The following is a 20447-nucleotide window of genomic DNA, read 5'->3' as shown; positions in this document are numbered from 1 at the left end:
TACAGTATATCTGACACTGATATATTTGATTGTAAGATAGACTCATAACCTGACTTTGGGTGACATATTAGCAGTAATCACAATGTCATTTGCTTGATCCGTGCCATCACCCATTGTTGCTGAGGCGGCTCCAACATCCATCAACACTTTAATAGCAGCTCCCATTCACACCGATTACTTGTGTGTGTGTGTGTGTGTGTGTGTGTGTGTGTGTGTGTGTGTGTGTGTGTGTGTGTGTGTGCTCTGTGTGTATGTCAAGCTTGTGTGTACATAATGGGTGGTTGTGTAACCTAGATGGATGGATGTTACAGATGGACACAGCATGGTCTGTGCCTATCTGTCTCTGCCAAATAGAGCCCTTTTCATGCCCCATAGGGTTATCATTAATGGTGTTGTGCTGTGTCATTGCCCCCTGACAAATAGTGATCCCAGAGCCTTGGGCTGGGGTTAGACCTCTCATTGTTTCTCTGCTGTCGGCTCAGGCTTCACTGGCAGCGCAACCCCCTGAGGAGTTCACAGGTGTGTGTGTGTGTGTGTGTGTGTGTGCATGCGTGTGTGTGTGTGTGTGTGTGTGTGTGTGCGTGCGTGCATGCGTGCGTGTGGCTTGAAGGATGCTTTCCTGTCAAAGTATGTTGTAGCATGATCATTTCTATGTTGCTACTAGTGTGTATATTGAAAGACAGATTGAAATCTGATTCTTTTTCATGACCAATTATGGACTAGCTAGGCTAGAAAGCAACTAGCCAATCAACTGATAGAGGCAAGTTCATGCCAGGTCATCAAACTACACAAGTGCTGTGGGAGATATCGTTATCGTATGGTTCACTGTCTCTGATTAATACGGTTCCCTGCTGATATCTTAATGAAAAAACAACCTTCTGGGAACAGGACTATAATACATGCAATTAAAAAGATTGCACACAATGCATCATGGCTCTCCAGTTATTAGGAAAAGCAATGGCAGCGAGCAAAGAGAGGAACAGGGAAGGAGAAGACAGGAGCGAAAGAATGAGAGAAAGAGAGCAAGAGAGGGGGAGAGCGAGAGAGCGAGACGCAACGAGCCGTTGATTAGATTTGTGACTTTGACAAGCTAATTGACGGTTGGTAGATGCAAACACTTAATCACTTCTCTCTCTCTCCTTGTCTCTCTCTCTCTCTCTCCTCGTCTCTCGCTCTCTCTCTCTCTCCTCATCTCTCTGTCCTCGTCTCTCTGCATCCTCCTATCCGAGTCTCTCCCTCTCATATCGTTGATGGGAGTTGTCATTATAATGAAGCGTATTAGAATGCATTAGGGCCCCGGTCGTCGCCGAAAGTCCTCACTCCTCACCGCTGACAGTTTTTATGGGGGACGTGAGATGGCTGCATATGTTCCTGCTGCAGCCCGAGGATGTGTGGAGAGACAGAGGGTCCGTCTCCAGGGAGAAACTCACTGCTCCGGGTGAGGGCAAACACCGCAGCAGGGGAGAGAAAGGAGCGAGGAAAGAGAGAGAGAGGGAAGGGAGAGAGAGAGAGAGAAAGGAGTGCACCTGAATGATCCAGACTAACAGCGTAGCAGGGGAGAGAAAAGGAGGGAGGAAAGAGAGAGAGGGAGAGAGAGGGGGGGAGAGGAGGAGTGCACCTGAATGATCCAGACTAACAGCGTAGCAGGGGAGAGAAAAGGAGGGAGGAAAGAGAGAGAGGGAGAGAGAGGGGGGGAGAGGAGGAGTGCACCTGAATGATCCAGACTAACAGCGTAGCAGGGGAGAGAAAAGGAGAGAGGAAAGAGAGAGAGAGAAGGAGAGAGGGAGAGAGAGAGGGGGGAAGAGAGGAGGAGTGCACCTGAATGATCCAGACTAACAGCGTAGCAGGGGAGAGAAAAGGAGGGAGGAAAGACAGAGAGAGAAGGAGAGAGGGAGAGAGAGAGGGGGGGAGAGAGGAGGAGTGCACCTGAATGATCCAGACTAACAGCACAGCAGGGGAGAGGAAAGGAGGGAGGAAAGAGAGAGAGAGAAGGAGAGAGGGAGAGGGAGAGAGAGGGGGGGGAGAGGAGGAGTGCACCTGAATGATCCAGACTCTGTATTAAGCACCGTGAGATCTCAAATTCACCAACTTCTCACCATCTTGCCTAAGGTTGATTTGTTTTTGCCTGGTTAAACGACACAAGGCTTTAGCTAATATAGTAGTGATGGGGCTAATATGAACATTTCAAAGTCAACGAGAAACTGTGGCCAGAAGTAGTTTAGTGACCCTTTCCTCATTCAAAGCAATGGGAAGAGGCTGCAAGGCACACAAAAGACGGACAGGAAAGTATTTTTTTCCGTCAGAGTGGAGCACTTTCTAAAGTTGGGAAATGTTAAATTTTTATGAAAAACGCCAGGTTTCCCCCGCCGGCTAATCGTGATGACAGAGACGCTGGCTGTTTCCCATACTCATAGCAACAACCAATATGGAAGTCAAAGGGTCGGTGGTGGAGAAATCGGATATTGTATTAGTGAATTTAGGTTACTGTAACAGTAGTCTCTTAAAACAAACGGTTGGCTGTCACAATTTGCAAATGCTTCCGCCTAAACATCTGTACGTCGAGCACGGAAAACTTGGTCAAAATGGAAAGGAAAACTCAGGGAAAATAATGAGCGATGATAGGGGGATGTCCCGGTACATCCGCTCGTATTTCTTCAATCACCTCCATCGGTTCGAACTTCCTCCGGTGTGAAGTGTTTTTTCCCCCCAACTTCCTTTGTCCACGTTCTGTGGGTGTGAATTACAGAATGTCTAAGGGCCTGTGTCCACCTAGCGTCTTTTTCCGACGTTAAACGCTGGGAGTGCGCTGGGGAACGCTGATCCCAGCGCACAATATACAAGGAAGCAGTCTGCAAGTAACGTTAGTTCAGCTTGATAGCTGACAGCTAGCAAGCTAACAACACAGGTAGGCTACGCTATTAAAAGCAGTAAGCACAACACTCACCAGAAATATTAAGTGTTTAGCCAATCTGCTCTCACAATTGAGCCGTTCTGTCTCTGTTGCGATAGTTTTTCCATATGATTAGTTACCAGAAAAGGTCTTTCTGAAAAGTTAAAATATTTTCAGCTGGAAGCGCTGGGAGTCGGGCGCACAAAAACGCCGAAAATAGACGCTGGGCGCTGCACACTTTCTATAGACGTCCGTGTGCGCTCGCATACGCGCTCCCCCCATTGGAAACAACTGAAAAAAGACGCTGGACCTGAGGAAAAGACGCTAGGTGGACACAGGCCCTAATGGTGCACTGGCAGAATGTAGAAGAGACAGTCTGGCTTGAGAGTGATCATAAAGGCAGGGACATGTATATCTGGTAAGCGTTTGCTTGTTCCACAACACTGTATGGTCTGCTAGAAGAGCTAACCAGCTGGTTAGTGAGCTAGCAGCAGGTGACGTTATCATCCCCTTTTAGTTCTCCTTACAAAAAGTGCTCCAAGCAGCGCTTGTTCCATGCAAAAAAAACAGAAAAAAGCAATGTGGACGAAGGCCCAAACATGCTCATCGTTAAATAGGGATACGCATACAGACAGAGCTTTCTGTCTGTACTCTGTTTATTTTGTGCGTTATTCTGCAGATTTTCTGGAAGCTTACATTTGACCTCTAATGTTTACTTGTGGATGTATTGCTTAACATGATGATGGCAGCACGTGAAAGACGCATGGAAGTATGTGGGCACTGACGGTTACATCATTTGAAGCGGATGCATTTATTACCCCCCCCCCCTTAGGGAGTGGCGAGAGGGGAGGGAATCCTCTTCTCTCTCTCCCTCCAAGCCCATCAGTCGCCAGGACACTAAAGGGGGATTCCCCCTCTCTGTCTTTTTTATCCATGCTGTCCGTCCATCTCCACTCATTTACCATCTGCTCCCCATCGCTTTCCTCCTTGGGAAAATGATGCAGGGATGGCCCGAGTATCCATCATCCCTCCTGCAGAGAGAAGAGCGGGGGCTTCCCTGTTTTCCTTCACCTTCACCCTTCCATTACTCTATTTGGACTCAATCTAGCCATGCGTCACCACCCCTCCCTCGTTTGAACCCAATCCATCCCGTTATCCCTCCACCTCGCCATCCATCTTGCCCACGTGTCTTCTTCTCCTTCATCTCACTAACCTCTATCCCTCCTGCCATTGCTACTTTCTTCCATCCATTCACGTCGGGCACAGGTCAAGCCGTTTGCCTCACACAGAGCGCGTTGTGTCCAGGAACTACACGAGGTTAAGTGTGTGTACATCTGTTCACAGATGAGTGATAACCAGGAAGAACGGGAACACTTTGTCTCTTTAGCACTTGGGCTTGAGCATGTGGAGTGAGTGGAGTGTGTGTGTGTGTGTGTGTGTGTGTGTGTGTGTGTGTGTGTGTGTGTGTGTGTGTGTGCGTCTATGTGGAAAGCGTAAATTCTGTCAGTAGTAACCAATTTACATAACATTCTGACAAAGACATATCAAAATCGCAATTGACATGATTGCTGTAATTGTATGTCTTATGATGTATGATTATTGTTCAAACCTGACTGACTTTTGATATGGGCGATGTGTAACTTGTAGTCAAATGGTTTTGTAAAATATCTCGTCATCAGAAGTGTAATCAAAGTGAATTGCTGGCGGTGAGTGACAGCCTGTGCCAACTGCCACACTCTCGGCTATAAGTGTGTTCTCATCAGCGCATTGCAATTAAGGTGTGTGTGTGTGTGTGTGTGTGTGTGTGTGTGCTTCAGTGCTGGCCTTGCTCTCAGAGCACTTTTTATTTTAACGATAAAAAGAGCAGTCCATCAGCACCAGACAGAAATTAGAAACAAAAAGTAGGGGCTGTCTGCAATAGGATAATTAACGAATAATTGATTACAAATGAAACAACAGTATCAGGGGGGCACGGTGGCTCAGTGGTAGAGCTGTCGCCTCGCAGTCAGAAGGTCCTGAGTTCGATTCTCGCCTGGGACACTGCGGGCGCTGTGGTTGTGTCCCCCCCCATATCTTCAGTGCCTACTGCCCAGGTGGGGTATCTCGTCGTAAGGGCCTTTCTGTCTGTGTGGAGTTTGCATGTTCTCCCCGTGCTCCCCCAGGGGGGTTCCTCCGTATATAACCCCCCCCCCCATTAAAAAAAACATGCAGAAGATCAGATCGTCATCGTCATCCGACCAGTGACGACAACATCCGAAGTTGGTCCCCGGGCGCTGTACGAGAAAAGCGACCACTGCTCCTGGCCTGCCCCCCGGAGGAAAGGACAAGCCAGGATGGGTTAAATGCAGAGGACAAATTTCACCGGCCACCGTCGGCATGTGTGTGTTTGTGGCCGTCCGTGCATGTGTTGATGTGTAATCGTGTGACAATAAAGACGGGCTTGTCCGTCTGAAATCGTGTTTTTTAATCATTCAACAATGGAGACAATGCATTCTGCATTTTCATACATAATAATAATAATAATAATAATAATAATAATAATAATAATAATAATAATACTTTTTTCTACTAAGATTGTAATGTTTTATTTATTTATTTATTTATTTAATTAATAGGGACAATGCAAGTTAACATAGTAACGAAGTCAATGTAACTGATGTTTTGCATACAGAGATTCGAGCTATTGCTAGTTTCCAACTCCTGTCTTTTAGTTTTTAGTATACCATTTGCAAATGATTTGGCGGCCCACTTGCAATACCTTTGCGGCCCACAGGTTGGGAATGGCAGGTGTAGAGATTGTGTATACGACATGCGTGTGCGGACATGTGCGCACGCTGATGCATGCGCGCCACTGTTTTGTGTCCCACCTGTGTGATGCGTGGGTGGGTGCACTTGCTGTTGATGCCATTGTGCTCCAGCCACTGGCTCTCGGGGTGGGGGCAGTGTTGCTTGAGGGTGCAGCGGTTCTCTCCTTTACACCAGACACAGCCAAACAGCGGGTCTGCCTTCAGGCACAGGCCGCAGCTTCCACGCTGGGCGTCACACTTGTACAGGTGGACTGTCAGGGAGGGAGGGAGGGAGGGAGAGGGGAGAAGGAGAGCGGGAGGGAGGAAGGTAGAGAGGAGAACTCGAGTGAACAACCTGTGTACAAATGATCACAGAACTGTAAATGAATGCAAATTTATGTTGAGCAAATGCCTCTAAAATGACTGTCAAAACACACAAGGTAATAAAATTTGGATGGCTTACACCTCACCTGTCGGGTGCTGTTTGAATATGCGAGCAACAAATGAAACATTTTGAGAGCAGCATTGGCTGATATCTTTGTCTCATTATCTCCCCATCTATCATCATCTCCCTATCTCATTTAGCTTCACTGCCGCCTCTCGCCTTTTCTCACCCACCACATGTTTAACATATCATCTCCATGGCAACAGGCCAGCCATTTGCTTTTTAATTGCCATCAGATGCATGTGTGATCTGTCCATCAAACGATGCCCCAGGAGCTGCTCCCTCCACAGCCAAACAAAGATCTCTAGCTCTCTCTTCTTAACTTTGTTACTTCTGTGATTTCACACTTGTGCTCAAGGATATGTTTTGTAAACTCTCCTTGCTTCACTCAGACATACATGCACTGAGCCACACACAGAATTTGCCTTACAGCACAGGAATAAAGTCCTTGTGCCATGTTGGCCTATTATCCACATTTAACTACATGTATTATGAGTTTCTTATGCCTGTCTCCATTGCCTTAAGTTAAAATGAGTTGTTTTCCTGTCAGAGAACTACAACCCCCAAGATGCCGCTGCTCCCCCGGCCCAGCATGGGATCACTCACAGTGGTGGATCGCCACTGGCCAAAGTGAATCAAGCACAGAATGCTTAAAAAGGAGCACTGGGCTGTCATTCCACATACTGTATACTGTATACTGTGGGTAGATGGAGAGAGGCAGAGAGAGAGAGAGATAATGTCTGTACTAATCATTTAGTTTTGCTTACTTAGATACATTATTTCAATGTTAGATGTTTATTGTTACTTGTTAGATGTTTGTAGTATTTTGTTCATTTATATCTAGATGCTTGGCCAATACTGCACATCTGAGAGGAATAGAATGAATGAGGAGAGAAAGAGGCCATTTACACCTGGCATTAACATGCGTTTTCTGCCATCAGATTGCAATCCGATTGTATTTTATCACTTGAAAGTACAGGTGTAAACACCCCAAAACGCATTGAAGAAGGATTGCAATCTGATCGGCCAAACCACCTCCGGAGGTGGTCAGGGACGCATTATGACAACATTTAACACAAGTGTAAATGCAATGCGTCCTCTCAAAACGCATTCAGCAACTACCATACGGAAATACATAATCTTCGGAAGTCGGGGACGGCACGCACACCTGAACGCAATTCCCCGGCAGCACCGCACCGGTGTGTGCCCTCATCTCGCCGCTGTGCCAGATGCGCACACACACAGGCAGCCTGTCACCATGGACCGGCTAAAAATTCTCTATCTCCCCCCCGCTCCGCTTTTGCACAACAATCGTAGCGTTGCTTCAAAGTTTTGCTGCGGAGGTTTTGCCACGGCTGTAACCACCTGTGTTGCGTTCAGGTAACATCCTAAATTACATTGTTATACAATTGAGAGCATAATTTCTCTTTTATATTAACACTTCTCCTTTGGAAAAGGAGCGGAAAATGAAAGGAAAATGAGGGAGAAAGGGTTCGAACCCTTTCCCCCTCATTTTCCTTTCATATAAAAGAGAAATTATGCTCTCAATTGTATAACATTGTAATTTAGGATGTTACCTGAACGCAACACAGGTGGTTACAGCCAATGACATGCACGGAAAACGTATGTATGTGTGTGTGTGTCTCGGACCCAGTGTCATTGTCAATAAACAGATAAAGAAATAGATGCAGTGCTGCGTGATCGGCCATCGTTTTGTCCAGGTGAAGGGGACGTTCACTGTGCATTTGAGCTTAACAATAACCTCTATTTCCCTGTGCATGTATGAAACATGCATGCACACGTTCAGGGGGCGCGCGCGTGATGACGTTCGAGCTGGAGAGCAATCGGATTGCAATCTGTTCACCCAAAACGCATGTTAGTGCCAGGTGTAAATGGAATCAGGCTGAAGTGATAAAATACAATCTGATTGCAATCTGATGGCAGAAAACGCATGTTAATGCCAGGTGTAAATGGCCTCAAAGAGTAGAGGGAAATGGATACATTGAGGAAGACTTAAGAGAGGTGTTGACAGAGAGAAAGAGAAAGACGAAACAGAGAAAATATTTGAGGGTGTCGGAGAAAAGGAGAAAGTAGAGAGAGAGATGGAGAAAACAAAGCTAGGGGGCAAAAACAGACAGAGAGATGCAGAGGAGGGGAGATAGAGAGAGAGAGACCTACAGAAACAGAGGATGTGTTAAAGGAGGCGAGAGAGAGAGACCTACGGAAACAGAGGATGTGTTAAAGTTACCCACGATCCGCGGTGGCGTCAGGGGGATGGATGCTGCACCTCAGCACACCGCCCGCCTGTTGCCATGGAGACCGGCTCCAAGGGCAACAGTGGGGAGGCCGTGGCTATACCGTTGTGTGTGCGTGTTAGTTTGTGCATTCCTGTGATACTTCGAGAACCATGGATCTGAGCTGATGTGTGTGTGTGTGTGTGTGTGTGTGTGTGTGTGTGTGTGTGTGTGTGTGCGTGCGTGCGTCTGTGTGTATGTGTGTATGTGTGTGTGTGTGTGTGTGTGCGTGCGTGCGTGCGTGCGTGCGTGCGTGCGTGCGTGCATGCATCAGTGTGCTCACCTTTGTTGTGGGCGGGGTTGTCGATGCTGAAATCGCCGTTCCAGATGACGGTCAGCTCCACGGGAAGACTGCTCATCTCCATCCCATCATAGGAATACTGTCACCATGGCAACCAGAAAGAGACAGGGATGGGGGGAGAGAGAGAGAGAGAGAGAAGTTGTTTAGCCAACTGTCACTGTCTATCTCCACTCTAGTCAAAAACCTTCCGGTATCACGATGCTACTGTGAATGCATAACACATTATCATCAGGTGGCTTACACATGAATGCACAAACACACACACACACACACACACACACACACACACACACACACACACACACACACACACACACACACACACACACACACACTTTCAATTTGGTTCTAAAACATCCGACAGCATGGAGGGTTTGTGCCAGAATCATAATTTCCAGCTAAATTACAGTTTCTTTCAATCACTGGTGAGTCAGACTACAATATTTGGATTATACTGCTGTGATTACACACACATCTCACAGCATCTCAACACACGCGCGCGCGCGCGCACACACACACACACACACACACACACACACACACACACACACACACACACACACACACACACACACACACACAGCCTCACCGATGTGTTTTGGCACTGGACGGAGGAGCTGTTGAAGCGCAGGGCGGGCACGCGGTGCTCCACTCCCTGGATGGTGAGCAGACACTCGTACCCCCTCTGGCCAGACTGGGGCTGGGGGAGGTTCTTGGCCCGCAGGGTGATGGGCTTCACCACGTTGACCGGCACCAGGATCCTCTCTGCAGGCAGCAGCTGGGGACACTCCTGGGAGAGGGAGGGACAAAGACACCATGAAGGATGGTTAGGACCGTAGGACCACACAGAGACTGGGGACACTCCTGAAAGAGGGAGCGAGAAAGACACAATCAAGGATGGTTAGGACCAACCAGAGGTTCTTATCTAGGTTTTGAACTGGATCACTTTGACTGGAGAATGTCCTGTAATGTCTTTTTGAAGCACTATATGTACTGTAGGTACATCCAGAGGATAATAGCAGTAATTTGCGATTTCCTTCAAATACTGCTGGTAGCCTGGGAATAAAATGTCATGATCTACACTTATGATTATACTGTATGCACATGCTGATCAGACAATCTGCTGCCAAAAATGGAACATATTTTTACATTAGATGCCAATTCAATCAGGTTGTTAATATTAGATTGTATGTGAGTTTGCTGGGGGAAAAAGCAGGCAATTTGAACCGCTTTCATTTATTTCTTTACTATTGGATGTTGCATTAAAACTACGGATGCCATTGGCAATAATTACAATAGAGGGTATGCACCACCAGAACACGCCCCCTCAATCGGGATTGAGTGGCAAAACCTATGGGCAAAAGATTTGGCAGGTTCCTCTCTGTTGTTTGGAGCAGCAGGTGTCATTTATCTAGGCTGATTACTGCATTCAAACTGAATGTTGCTGCCACTCAGTGGGCGTGGCCACGCAGTGACTTCACATGCATACCCTCTATAACTGGACCTATCCCAGTCAAACTAATCAAATTCGAGTAAGGCTTTACAGAACAGTTGCATTTCCAAAAACTTTCAAGGTCGAGTTCTCTTTGAAAATTACAGCGCGTTGCAACATTATAATTAAACAATGACATTCATTTGGAGACGCTGACAATGGCTGTTCAAAATGCACCAAAATTTTCCTGCATTGACGTGCTGCAAACCTCCCAGAGAGTCATCAACGCTCATCGGCTCATCTCATCACTTAACCACGCACCAGTGTCTGTGTGTTAGTGCTGTTATTAGTGCTATAGCTCCAGAGGTGGCTTCAGCTAGTTCAGTCTCTATGGCTTATACAGTAGTGCTTAGACAGTCCTAGCACCCATTCACATGCACTGTGATGAAGGGCCAGCTCAATAGGCACTCCAGTGGGGAGCATGTACTGTATGATACAACAAGAGAAACGTATACGGCACAGAAATTGATCTGAATATTGATACAGTCATTCTTTTTTTTTGAGAGGTGAGTAGGCCATTGACAGACTAACATCAAACCAATGTATGATGAATACCTGCATTTGGAGTAATTAAGGAATGGAGGAGAAAGAGAGAGAGAGAGATGTTACACCGATTTGTTATTTATTTTCTAAATGCAGTCCCTTAGCAATTGGAGGTCCAAAATTAACAACCAATCAACTCAAGGTGTGAGTACGTGGCTAAATATAGAGCACCGATGACTTCCCTGAAAGATGCAGACGAGAGCAGAGAAGAGGAGGACAGGCCAGTAGGGGGAGGAAGAGGAGAGGAGAAGAGAAGAGAAGAGAAGAGAGGAAGAGTACAAAGAAGGGGGAGTAAAGTGAGCACAGCACGTCTCTTAGTAGTTAGTGCTTTGCGCACCGTTCATGTCTTTAGCAGAAAGCAGTGGATTAGAGAGAGGGAGCAAAAGCAGGAAGATGAGCTAGAGAGAGGAAGAAAAAAAGACAGAAAGAGAAGTAGCATAAAGTGCATGCGCCAGGAGGAGCTTTAGCCTGTCAAAGAGGGAGAAGGAGAGGGTGAGGAGGAGAGCAGATAAGGTGTCTCCTGCATGCAGGATGGAGCTGGGTGGGGCGTGGAGCGTGGCGCACGTTGAAGCGGGCGATAACACTTGTTTGAAGTTCATTAAAAGCCACTTGATTGGGCGAGGCTGAGTGACGGGCCGCATGGCTGCGTGGCTGCTGAGAGAGAGGCAACACTCTGCCACACTATTCACTAAGTCATTATAGATAAATGACGGCCGGGGTGAGTGAGTGCAGCGGCATGGAGGAGAGGGAGGAAGAGTGTGTTTGCTCTTCCAAAGCTCATTTTCCTAAGAATGCCGCTCCTATTTGGAGAGGCAAAATGAGTGGGAGAGCAAAGAGAGATGCAATCCATTCTCCTCCTGTTAATATGGTGGTTCTCAACGTGGAGTCCGGGGACCACCAGGGGTCCTTGAGGGAGTGCCATGCCGTCCACAGTAAATTGATTAGGGATGCACGATATGGATTTTTTCAACCGATACGATAACCGATAAATATCTGCTTCTCCTGGCCGATAACCGATACGATAACCGATAATTATTATAATAAAAAAAATATATATAATTTTTTTTCTCTTTCCTTTTTACTACGTTCACTGCCAATGACGAGTTGAGTCGTCAAAAAAAATCCAACGGTTGACTGCCAATGACGAGTTGAGTCGTCAAAAAAAAAAAAAAAAAAATTTGACGGTGGGACGTGGATCAACGCCCCCCACGTCTCCTATAAAAATATTGGAGCCACCGAACGTGTACAACCCATTCCACCGACCCACTAAGTGGCGACAGTGCTCTCCAGACTAGAAAAAGCCGAGCCAAAACTGCAGGGGAACGCGCGAGGAAACCATTATCATACTGTAAAATGGATTGGCGAAAACGCTTTCGCTTTCGCGCATTATCGCGCTGGGAGCTGGCGGTGGGGGATTGCAAATTTGCATAATAGATTATGCGTGCAACACACTTTGAAACACCGCAGAAAGCCCACAATCGCACGCAGCTTCATTGTACAACCGAAACGACTCATGCAGACTCGCCCAAAGAGCAGCCGCCAGCAGCCAGGCAGCACAGACAGGCAGAGCCTCGCTTGTGACAAACGCTGCAAAGCCACTAGAGACACACCCACGGAGGGAGGAGTTTGAAGGAGAGGGGGGTTTCCTGCTGCTATGGAGGAAATTACTGTTCAAAACTATTGTTTAGATGTCTGACGTCTTACGCCAAAAATAAATGGTTAAAGTGACTGTTCTATCGAATTTCACAAAAAGCCATTTATCTCAGAATAAATTTTCAGACGCTGAAACCATGCTGTATTCTACTGCTAATGCCTACATAACTACTAACTCTACAAACTAACTCTTTTAGACAGAGAAAGCACACATTCTATTAGTTCTTTTGAGATCATTTGTGTTCACAAAATCTTAGCAGAAAAGAATCCTCGGCTCTTGAAAGATGAGCCAGAATCCTCAAAAAAAAACCTTGGCAGAACCTACCTACAGTATTGAAAAAACGGCTGGCAGTGAATGTGTTAACCTGTATTCTATGCACACCTGGGGTTAAAAAAGGCAAATGTAGTGAGCATAGCTCTGACCTAACCAAATCTAACTGACATCACTGTGAACGCAAAACAAAGAAAACTTCTGATATAATATGATTGTTTTAATAAAGTGTATCACTCAATTATAGTCAATACAAAAATGAAGGCTTTTATAGAACGGAAAGCCAATGACTGCTTAGTCTGCAGATAAAACACAATGACAAAAGGCATAGTAATTTAAACTCTTATTGTCATGTTACTGATCTGTTCGAATTTTGCATTGGTGCCAGTTCTCAGTGAGCCTGGGCCCAATGAATGGGGCAGGCACTATAAACCATCTGTGTCGTTTCACTTTTTACTGAAAAATGCTGCCACCAGATTAAAGAAAAGACACTATGTGATATTGACTGATGCTTTTTATGTAGCCTAATGTGCGCGACTGCTCCTTTGTTTTCCTTATTATTGGCTCTGTTAGATGGCTCTGTCCAGTAGCTAGCTCAACTCCAAAGTCCCTTTGGTTTATAGTGGGACTCCCGGCTAACGCGGTTAGCGTGTTTTTTTTTTTTAAGTTAAATACACAATCCCTGGATGTTTCATTTCGGGTAAAGGGGGTTCCATTAGTTTCTATATGTTTACACCAGCTCTGTGAGTATGAAGTGCTTTGCGGGGCTGTTTGATCACAAGCAGTTTGTCTGAAGTGTAGGCCGCGCTACGAGCTAACGCTAATGCTGAGCTAACGCTAAAAACAGCTAACGTAAACAACAAACAAATCCGCTGCATCATCGCCAGCTTTGGTTTAACATAATGCCAGCTTAGACGTTTCCCCTCCTCTCGGAACCCGTGCGGGACATGGATTGCAAATTACAATAGCGTTGTGGTCATCTGAAACTGTGAAAAGTCACATACTGACAGCAGCCATGTTTGGCAAGGCAGCGCTGCCGTCGTAGCTGTGATGTCACGAGCGTGCGACAATTGCTCCGCTTCTGAGGCAAAAACAAAGCCTGATTATCGGCTGTTAATTTATCGGAAAAAGGCCATTATCGGAATAATAAATGATAACGCAAAATGGCCATATCGGCTGATAATTTATCGGTCCGATAATTATCGTGCATCCCTAAAATTGATGAACCCACACAGAAAGGCCTTTATGACGACCCCAAATTGTCCATAGGCACTGAGGACATGCATGGGAATGGGGATACACCCTCAGCACCCACAGCATCCCAGGCGGGAATCAAACCCATGACCTTCTTGCTGTGACGCAACAATGCTACCACTGTGCAACCGTGCCTCTCACTTCACTATTATTCCAGTTACAAGAAGTTAACATGTAGAGAACATAGAAGAATTACTTATAGTCATGGAATTCAGGACAAAATCATATCTCACAATAAAAATTATTTTCCTTGATATGAAACAGTTTGAGATTCACTGATAATAATGAATACACTTGAACATAGGGACAGGACATTTTGGTTTGGTTTGTGGCAACAAAGGCATGGCAAGCCCTGCTTCACTCACTCACACAAGGGGTAAACCACAGCCATGGAATCCCATTACGGTCAGAGCCAGACAGCATCTCTTGCATCATCTGCCTTTATGACAAGATGCCAGGAAGATGGAAAACGTTGAAATGGAGATTTCATCCACACACACACGTCACCACACACACACACACACACACACACACACACACACACACACACACACACACACACACACACACACACTCAGTAAAAAAAAGACTCCCACAATTCACTTTACGCCACTGACATCACAGTAAATTTCATTTTTACAGCTATGCTCCAAATAAATACCCATCCGTGTAGCCTCAGGTAAATAAACTGACCGTCACACATACACAAACATGGTTTCTCCCACACACAGGCACTGGCTACACACTGATTTATTTACAGTTCATCTATAAACCAGTCCTGTAATCCTGAAACTGACTTCTCTACTCTCTTTCTCTCTCTCTCTCTCTCATGCACACACACACGCACGCAGACACACACGCAGACACACACACACACACACACACACACACACACACACACACACACCAAAATGCCTAGGAATACAACCAGCCTCTCCTCATGGCTGTTTAACATTACTGTAGCTACTTGTACTATCTTGTAATGGAGCCCTAAGCATAATAATTTCACGTGTGTTCTTGTACAACGGAGTGACAATGAATATATTGTATCTTGTATCAAACCTCTTGATTTTTTGACTAGCTTTGTGATGGAAGACACAGCAAAATGTAAAAGTACATTATACTAAACAAATTTCTAATTGGCTTCAAAGACACATCTACAATTTTTTTTTTATAGAAATTTTGTCCACGGCATAAAAACGTTTGTATTTCACAATTTCGGCTCAAAAATTGTTAAATGGAAACTTTTTTATGTGGGTTTTTTGTTAGTTTAGGGTTAGGGTCTGGGTTAGGGTTAGACTCTAACCCTAACCCAGACCCTAACCCTAGAGGGTCTGAGGTGGTCGGGAGACCCCCCCGGAAACCGGTCGGAGACCCCCAGGGACCCTCTCCCATGCCCCATGCCTAACCCTAACCCCTTACCCTAAACTTAACCTCCCCCACGCCCCATGACTAAACCTAACCTCTCCCACCCCTCTCAAAACTCCCAATAAAAACTACCATTAAAAAAAAAAGTTTCCATTTAACTATTTTCGAGCTAAAATTGTGAAATAGAAACGTTTTTGGCTGTGGACCCATGTTACTATTTTCAGGGTGTGTACTATCTTTTCTTACTTAGAGTAGCCCCCGCTAACACACACACACACACACACACACACACAAATCGCCAGCAGCTGTCCACAAGTCCAAGTGAGCCCTCAGTGGTTTGGAGAGGGACACTCGTGCTGGCGGTGTTGGAGTTGATGCTGGCTGTCCACTGTTCAGATTGATATGGACATTAAGCAGGTCTAATGTCCGTGTGTTTATTGCTCACTCCCTCTATCCTCAACTCATAAACAACAGATACTGTCGTGTAGGAGCAAATGCAAATACCCACAGACACAGAGCTACACATCCCCTCATAAATACACCCAGACACAAATCAAAGTTTACAAAAAGAAAGTTTGTGGAACACCCAAACTCAATCTCTCTCTGTCTCGCTCTCTCACACACACACACACACACACACACACACACACACACACACACACACACACACACACACTTCTAACGCCCCCCCCCCCCCCTCCATTTAGTTAAGTATCCCATTGCCTTCTCTCTATCGGCCTCCATACTGTTGAGTGATGCAGAGTGGTGGCACTGGCAGCTTTATGACCCCAGTGATTGACTAGCTGCCATAACAGAGACTGTGAAGGAGAGGAGGAGAGAGGAGAGAGGAGAGAGAGAGGAGAGAGAGGGGGGAGGAGAGAGAGGAGAGAGGTCTCACTGACCACCTCTATCTCACTGACCTGCTCTCTCTCTCTTTCTCTCACTGACCTCCTCTATCTCACTGATCTGCTCTCTCTCTCTTTCTCTCACTGACCTCCTCTATCTCACTGATCTGCTCTCTCTCTCTTTCTCTCACTGACCTCCTCTATCTCACTGATCTGCTCTCTCTCTCTTTCTCTCACTGACCTGCTCTCTCTCTCTTTCTCTCACTGACCTCCTCTATCTCACTGACCTGCTCTCTCTCTCTTTCTCTCACTGACCTCCTCTATCTCACTGATCTGCTCTCTCTCTCTCTCTCTTTCTCTCACTGACCTCCTCTATCTCACTGACCTGCTCTCTCTCTCTTTCTCTCACTGACCTGCTCTCTCTCTCTTTCTCTCACTGAGCTGCTCTCTCTCTCTTTCTCTCACTGACCTGCTCTCTCTCTCTTTCTCTCACTGACCTGCTCTCTCTCTCTCTTTCTCTCACTGACCTGCTCTCTCTCTCTCTTTCTCTCACTGACCTCCTCTATCTCACTGACCTGCTCTCTCTCTCTTTCTCTCACTGACCTCCTCTATCTCACTGATCTGCTCTCTCTCTCTTTCTCTCACTGACCTGCTCTCTCTCTCTTTCTCTCACTGACCTCCTCTATCTCACTGATCTGCTCTCTCTTTCTCTCACTGACCTGCTCTCTCTCTCTTTCTCTCACTGACCTCGCACTGACCTGCTCTCTCTCTCTTTCTCTCACTGACCTGCTCTCTCTCTCTTTCTCTCACTGACCTGCTCTCTCTCTCTTTCTCTCACTGACCACCTCTATCTCACTGACCTGCTCTCTCTCTCTTTCTCTCACTGACCATCTCTATCTCACTGACCCGCTCTCTCTCTTTCTCTCACTGACCACCTCTATCTCACTGACCTGCTCTCTCTCTCTTTCTCTCACTGACCACCTCTATCTCACTGACCTGCTCTCTCTCTCTTTCTCTCACTGACGTCCTCTATCTCACTGACCTGCTCTCTCTCTCTTTCTCTCACTGACCACCTCTATCTCACTGACCTGCTCTCTCTCTGTTTCTCTCACTGACCTGCTCTCTCTCTCTTTCTCTCACTGACCACCTCTATCTCACTGACCTGCTCTCTCTCTCTTTCTCTCACTGACCACCTCTATCTCACTGACCCGCTCTCTCTCTTTCTCTCACTGACCACCTCTATCTCACTGACCTGCTCTCTCTCTCTTTCTCTCACTGACCACCTCTATCTCACTGACCTGCTCTCTCTCTCTTTCTCTCACTGACCACCTCTATCTCACTGACCTGCTCTCTCTCTCTTTCTCTCACTGACGTCCTCTATCTCACTGACCTGCTCTCTCTCTCTTTCTCTCACTGACCACCTCTATCTCACTGACCCGCTCTCTCTCTTTCTCTCACTCATTCTCTCTCCCTCCTCTTTTCACCCATCTTGCTTTTCTTCTCTGGGACCTACTTAGGATCTGATAATTAGGGGGACCGCTGGGAGGTGTGAAGGGTGGGAGAGAGAGGGCGAGTGACAGGAGAGGAGGAAGCTGGGAGTGGGAACTGTGAATGTAAAAGGCCCTGGCATGGTTTGAAGGGATGGAGGGAGAGAGAAAGGGGAGAGGGCATAATTAGAAGAGCGTAAGGTGTGAAGATGAAGAGAATCTTAAGTTTTCCCACTCAACCACCTTGTGGTTGAGTGTCAAGTCCTCCCATAGACTGGCCTCTGTTTTATCACCTCCCACACAGCATCGGGCAAAGACCCTCTTTCTCTCTCCCGCTCTCTCTTCACCCTCCCTCCTTCCCTGCCTCTCTCTGTCTCTGTTCCATCCCTCCATTCATTCCTCACCTTAACGTCTTTCCAAATCCCTCTTCTCCGTCTCCTTTCTCCCTCCCTTTTTGGCATTCTCTCCATCCTTCCTCTTAAGCAAAGTCCATCTTATGGGCCGATTCAATGGCATTACAAGGCCTCTCTCTCTCTCTCTCTCTCTCTCTCTTTCATTATGTCTGTCAATACCTCCTTTCTGCCATTTCCCTTCCTCTGTGCCATTTGCTTCCAGTCTCAATTTCCTTCCACGCCGCAAACACTCATGGACAATATTTCCCTCCTCGACAGTCTGTGCCTGCACATGACATTGATTTGTCTATGAATCAAACTCAAGCACCTCTTTCAAAGGTTCCTGTCTGTTATTGGCATTAACAGCTATTGCCACTGTCATTGAGCTTGCTTAACAGAATTATCCAGATCACCTGATCAATATGCTCCTGGCTAACAAACTCCAAAGCTTTGATCAGCACAGTTGGGAGGAGAAGAGCCTAATGCCAGGGAAATATACTGTATATGTACTACTACTATTATATAGTATAAATACTGTATATGCTGAGGGCTAGTGATATATATTCTGGATCATTAATCCATATTTTATGGGGTTTCTGTATTTCCCTAAGGGGTGAATGTGTTATGGAGAGGCTTGGCAAGAGAGGGGGAGGGAAGAATCCTGCCATCAACATGTGTTCAGATTCATCAGATGCCTTGGGTGATGTGTGTGCTTTGGGGATGGGGGGGGGGGGGGGGGGTGCAGTCACAAAAAGTGCTAAATACACAAGTAAGCAAATTATGTTTATCGTGTAAACAAGCATCGCCTATTCATATTAAAATCAATGGGGCAGTTGTGATGGTGAATAACTTTGGACTATTTATTCAGTGTAGCCATCTGAAGTCCTTAATCGTCCAAACAGGCAGGTCCATTGTTGATGAGGCTCATCTGAATGCCTGAGTCCTTGAGACGTGTGGAGGGCAGACAGGGATCATGTGTGCCAACACGCCAACGTCTGATCCGCCTGCCCGCACCCCTCTTGGTATGAATAAAGACACGCCTGGCTTTCCCTCAGTCCCACCATGCATACTAACAACAGGCTCAGCTAGCAGACCTGGCCTCCATCATTAGCATAGCGTTAAGACATTATTCAGATCACTTTCTGAAATCCCTTCATTGTAATAGTACACAAAAATTCATCTGCTCGGGGTCGCAGAGAGAGGCCATCCTATTTTGCCAAGCGCAGCAGACTTGTTGCCTCATATGGAGTTTGGGAAGGGGAGATGGTGTGGGTTTCGTCAGCGTGTGCGGGTGCGTGTTCATTAAAGCACGCTGGCGTCATTAATTCACAGCGGCAGCCCAAATTCGGCAGCTAATACCTGCCCTTGGATCCGAGGGGTTAATTAAAAGCAAATTAAACTCATTAAGCCCACAAAACACCTGCTTTTTCAGAAACATGTCAAACAGAAAAACAACAAAACACCTGCTTTTTCAGAAACATGTCAAACAGAAAAACAACTGCCAAAAAGGGATGTCATTAGTGTGCCAATGTCAAATCCCCCCTCGCTCTATTTGTGCTTTTCTTTTGGTCAGCGACACAATAGGAGAGGATTGGAACATTCTTATCCTCTGTCAATATTGACCACCATTGGCTGAGTTAATTGGAAACGCAAACCTGCAAAGACTCGGCCCGGGCTTGGCTAAGCACAAGTTTCAAAGGGATAATGAAAAGGGAAGAAAAAGAAAGTCATATTGTCTGTGCAGGTTGAATGGCTTGGGGGAAACGCGGGCAGAATAACACAATTGAGACCAGACTGCTCATCAAAGGAGGCGATCTGGCTAAGCTTGTCCCTGCCCGTCCCGTCGCGCGGCGTCTGCCAACTCAGACATGAGCAGCAGTGATCTTCATCATGGCTCACCTCAGGCTAGGATTAACTGGCCACTCCCTCCCTGCAAAGCCCCGCCCCCTGAGAACTACCACCAGTCAGCAGGGTTTGGGCAGGCAGGCTGAGAGACAGTCACACATATACTGTGCACACACAGAGATGCACACACTGTACCCATTGATGCACCCATTATACAGTGGTTACACACACACACACACACACACACACACACACACACACACACACACACGCACGCACACACGTTTGTACAGCTATCTTAGTGAGGACATTCATTGACATAATGCATAGCCCCTAGTCCTAACCTTGCCCATCACAACTAAATGCCTGTAGTAGAAATGGTCTTAAACTGTCTATATTACAGCAACACTCAGCCACAAGGAAAAGGTTTCAAGGCTTGTTACTGCATGAAGAAAAGCTGATATTCTGTCTACTGTTCCCTGGGCCATCTTGGCGCTACGCTAATGCTAACGTAACGTTAGCATTGAATAGGCAGCCAGACCTACGTTAGCCGTTAGCAACGTTAGTAACGTAGGTCTGGC

General features: G+C 46.5%; 1 protein-coding gene across 2 annotated transcripts in view; it reads right to left on the bottom strand.

Moving 5' to 3' along the window:
• Positions 1–20447, bottom strand: part of plxna4 (plexin A4) — a gene marked incomplete at both ends in the record, with an annotated part of 489925 nt that overhangs the window by 92979 nt on the left and 376499 nt on the right. For both annotated transcript variants that reach the window (XM_083659977.1, XM_083659976.1), the window contains 3 exons: positions 5758–5948; positions 8699–8795; positions 9306–9506. In XM_083659977.1, coding sequence (XP_083516103.1) covers positions 5758–5948; positions 8699–8795; positions 9306–9506 — 489 coding nt within the window. The remainder of the gene's footprint in view (positions 1–5757; positions 5949–8698; positions 8796–9305; positions 9507–20447) is intronic.

The sequence above is a fragment of the Poromitra crassiceps genome (assembly GCF_964638095.1).
Source record: "Poromitra crassiceps genome assembly, chromosome: 2".
NCBI classification, from domain to species: Eukaryota; Metazoa; Chordata; class Actinopteri; order Beryciformes; family Melamphaidae; genus Poromitra; species Poromitra crassiceps.
The sequence above is the reverse complement of the archived record's forward strand: the minus strand, read 5'-3'. Positions and strand labels throughout refer to the sequence as shown.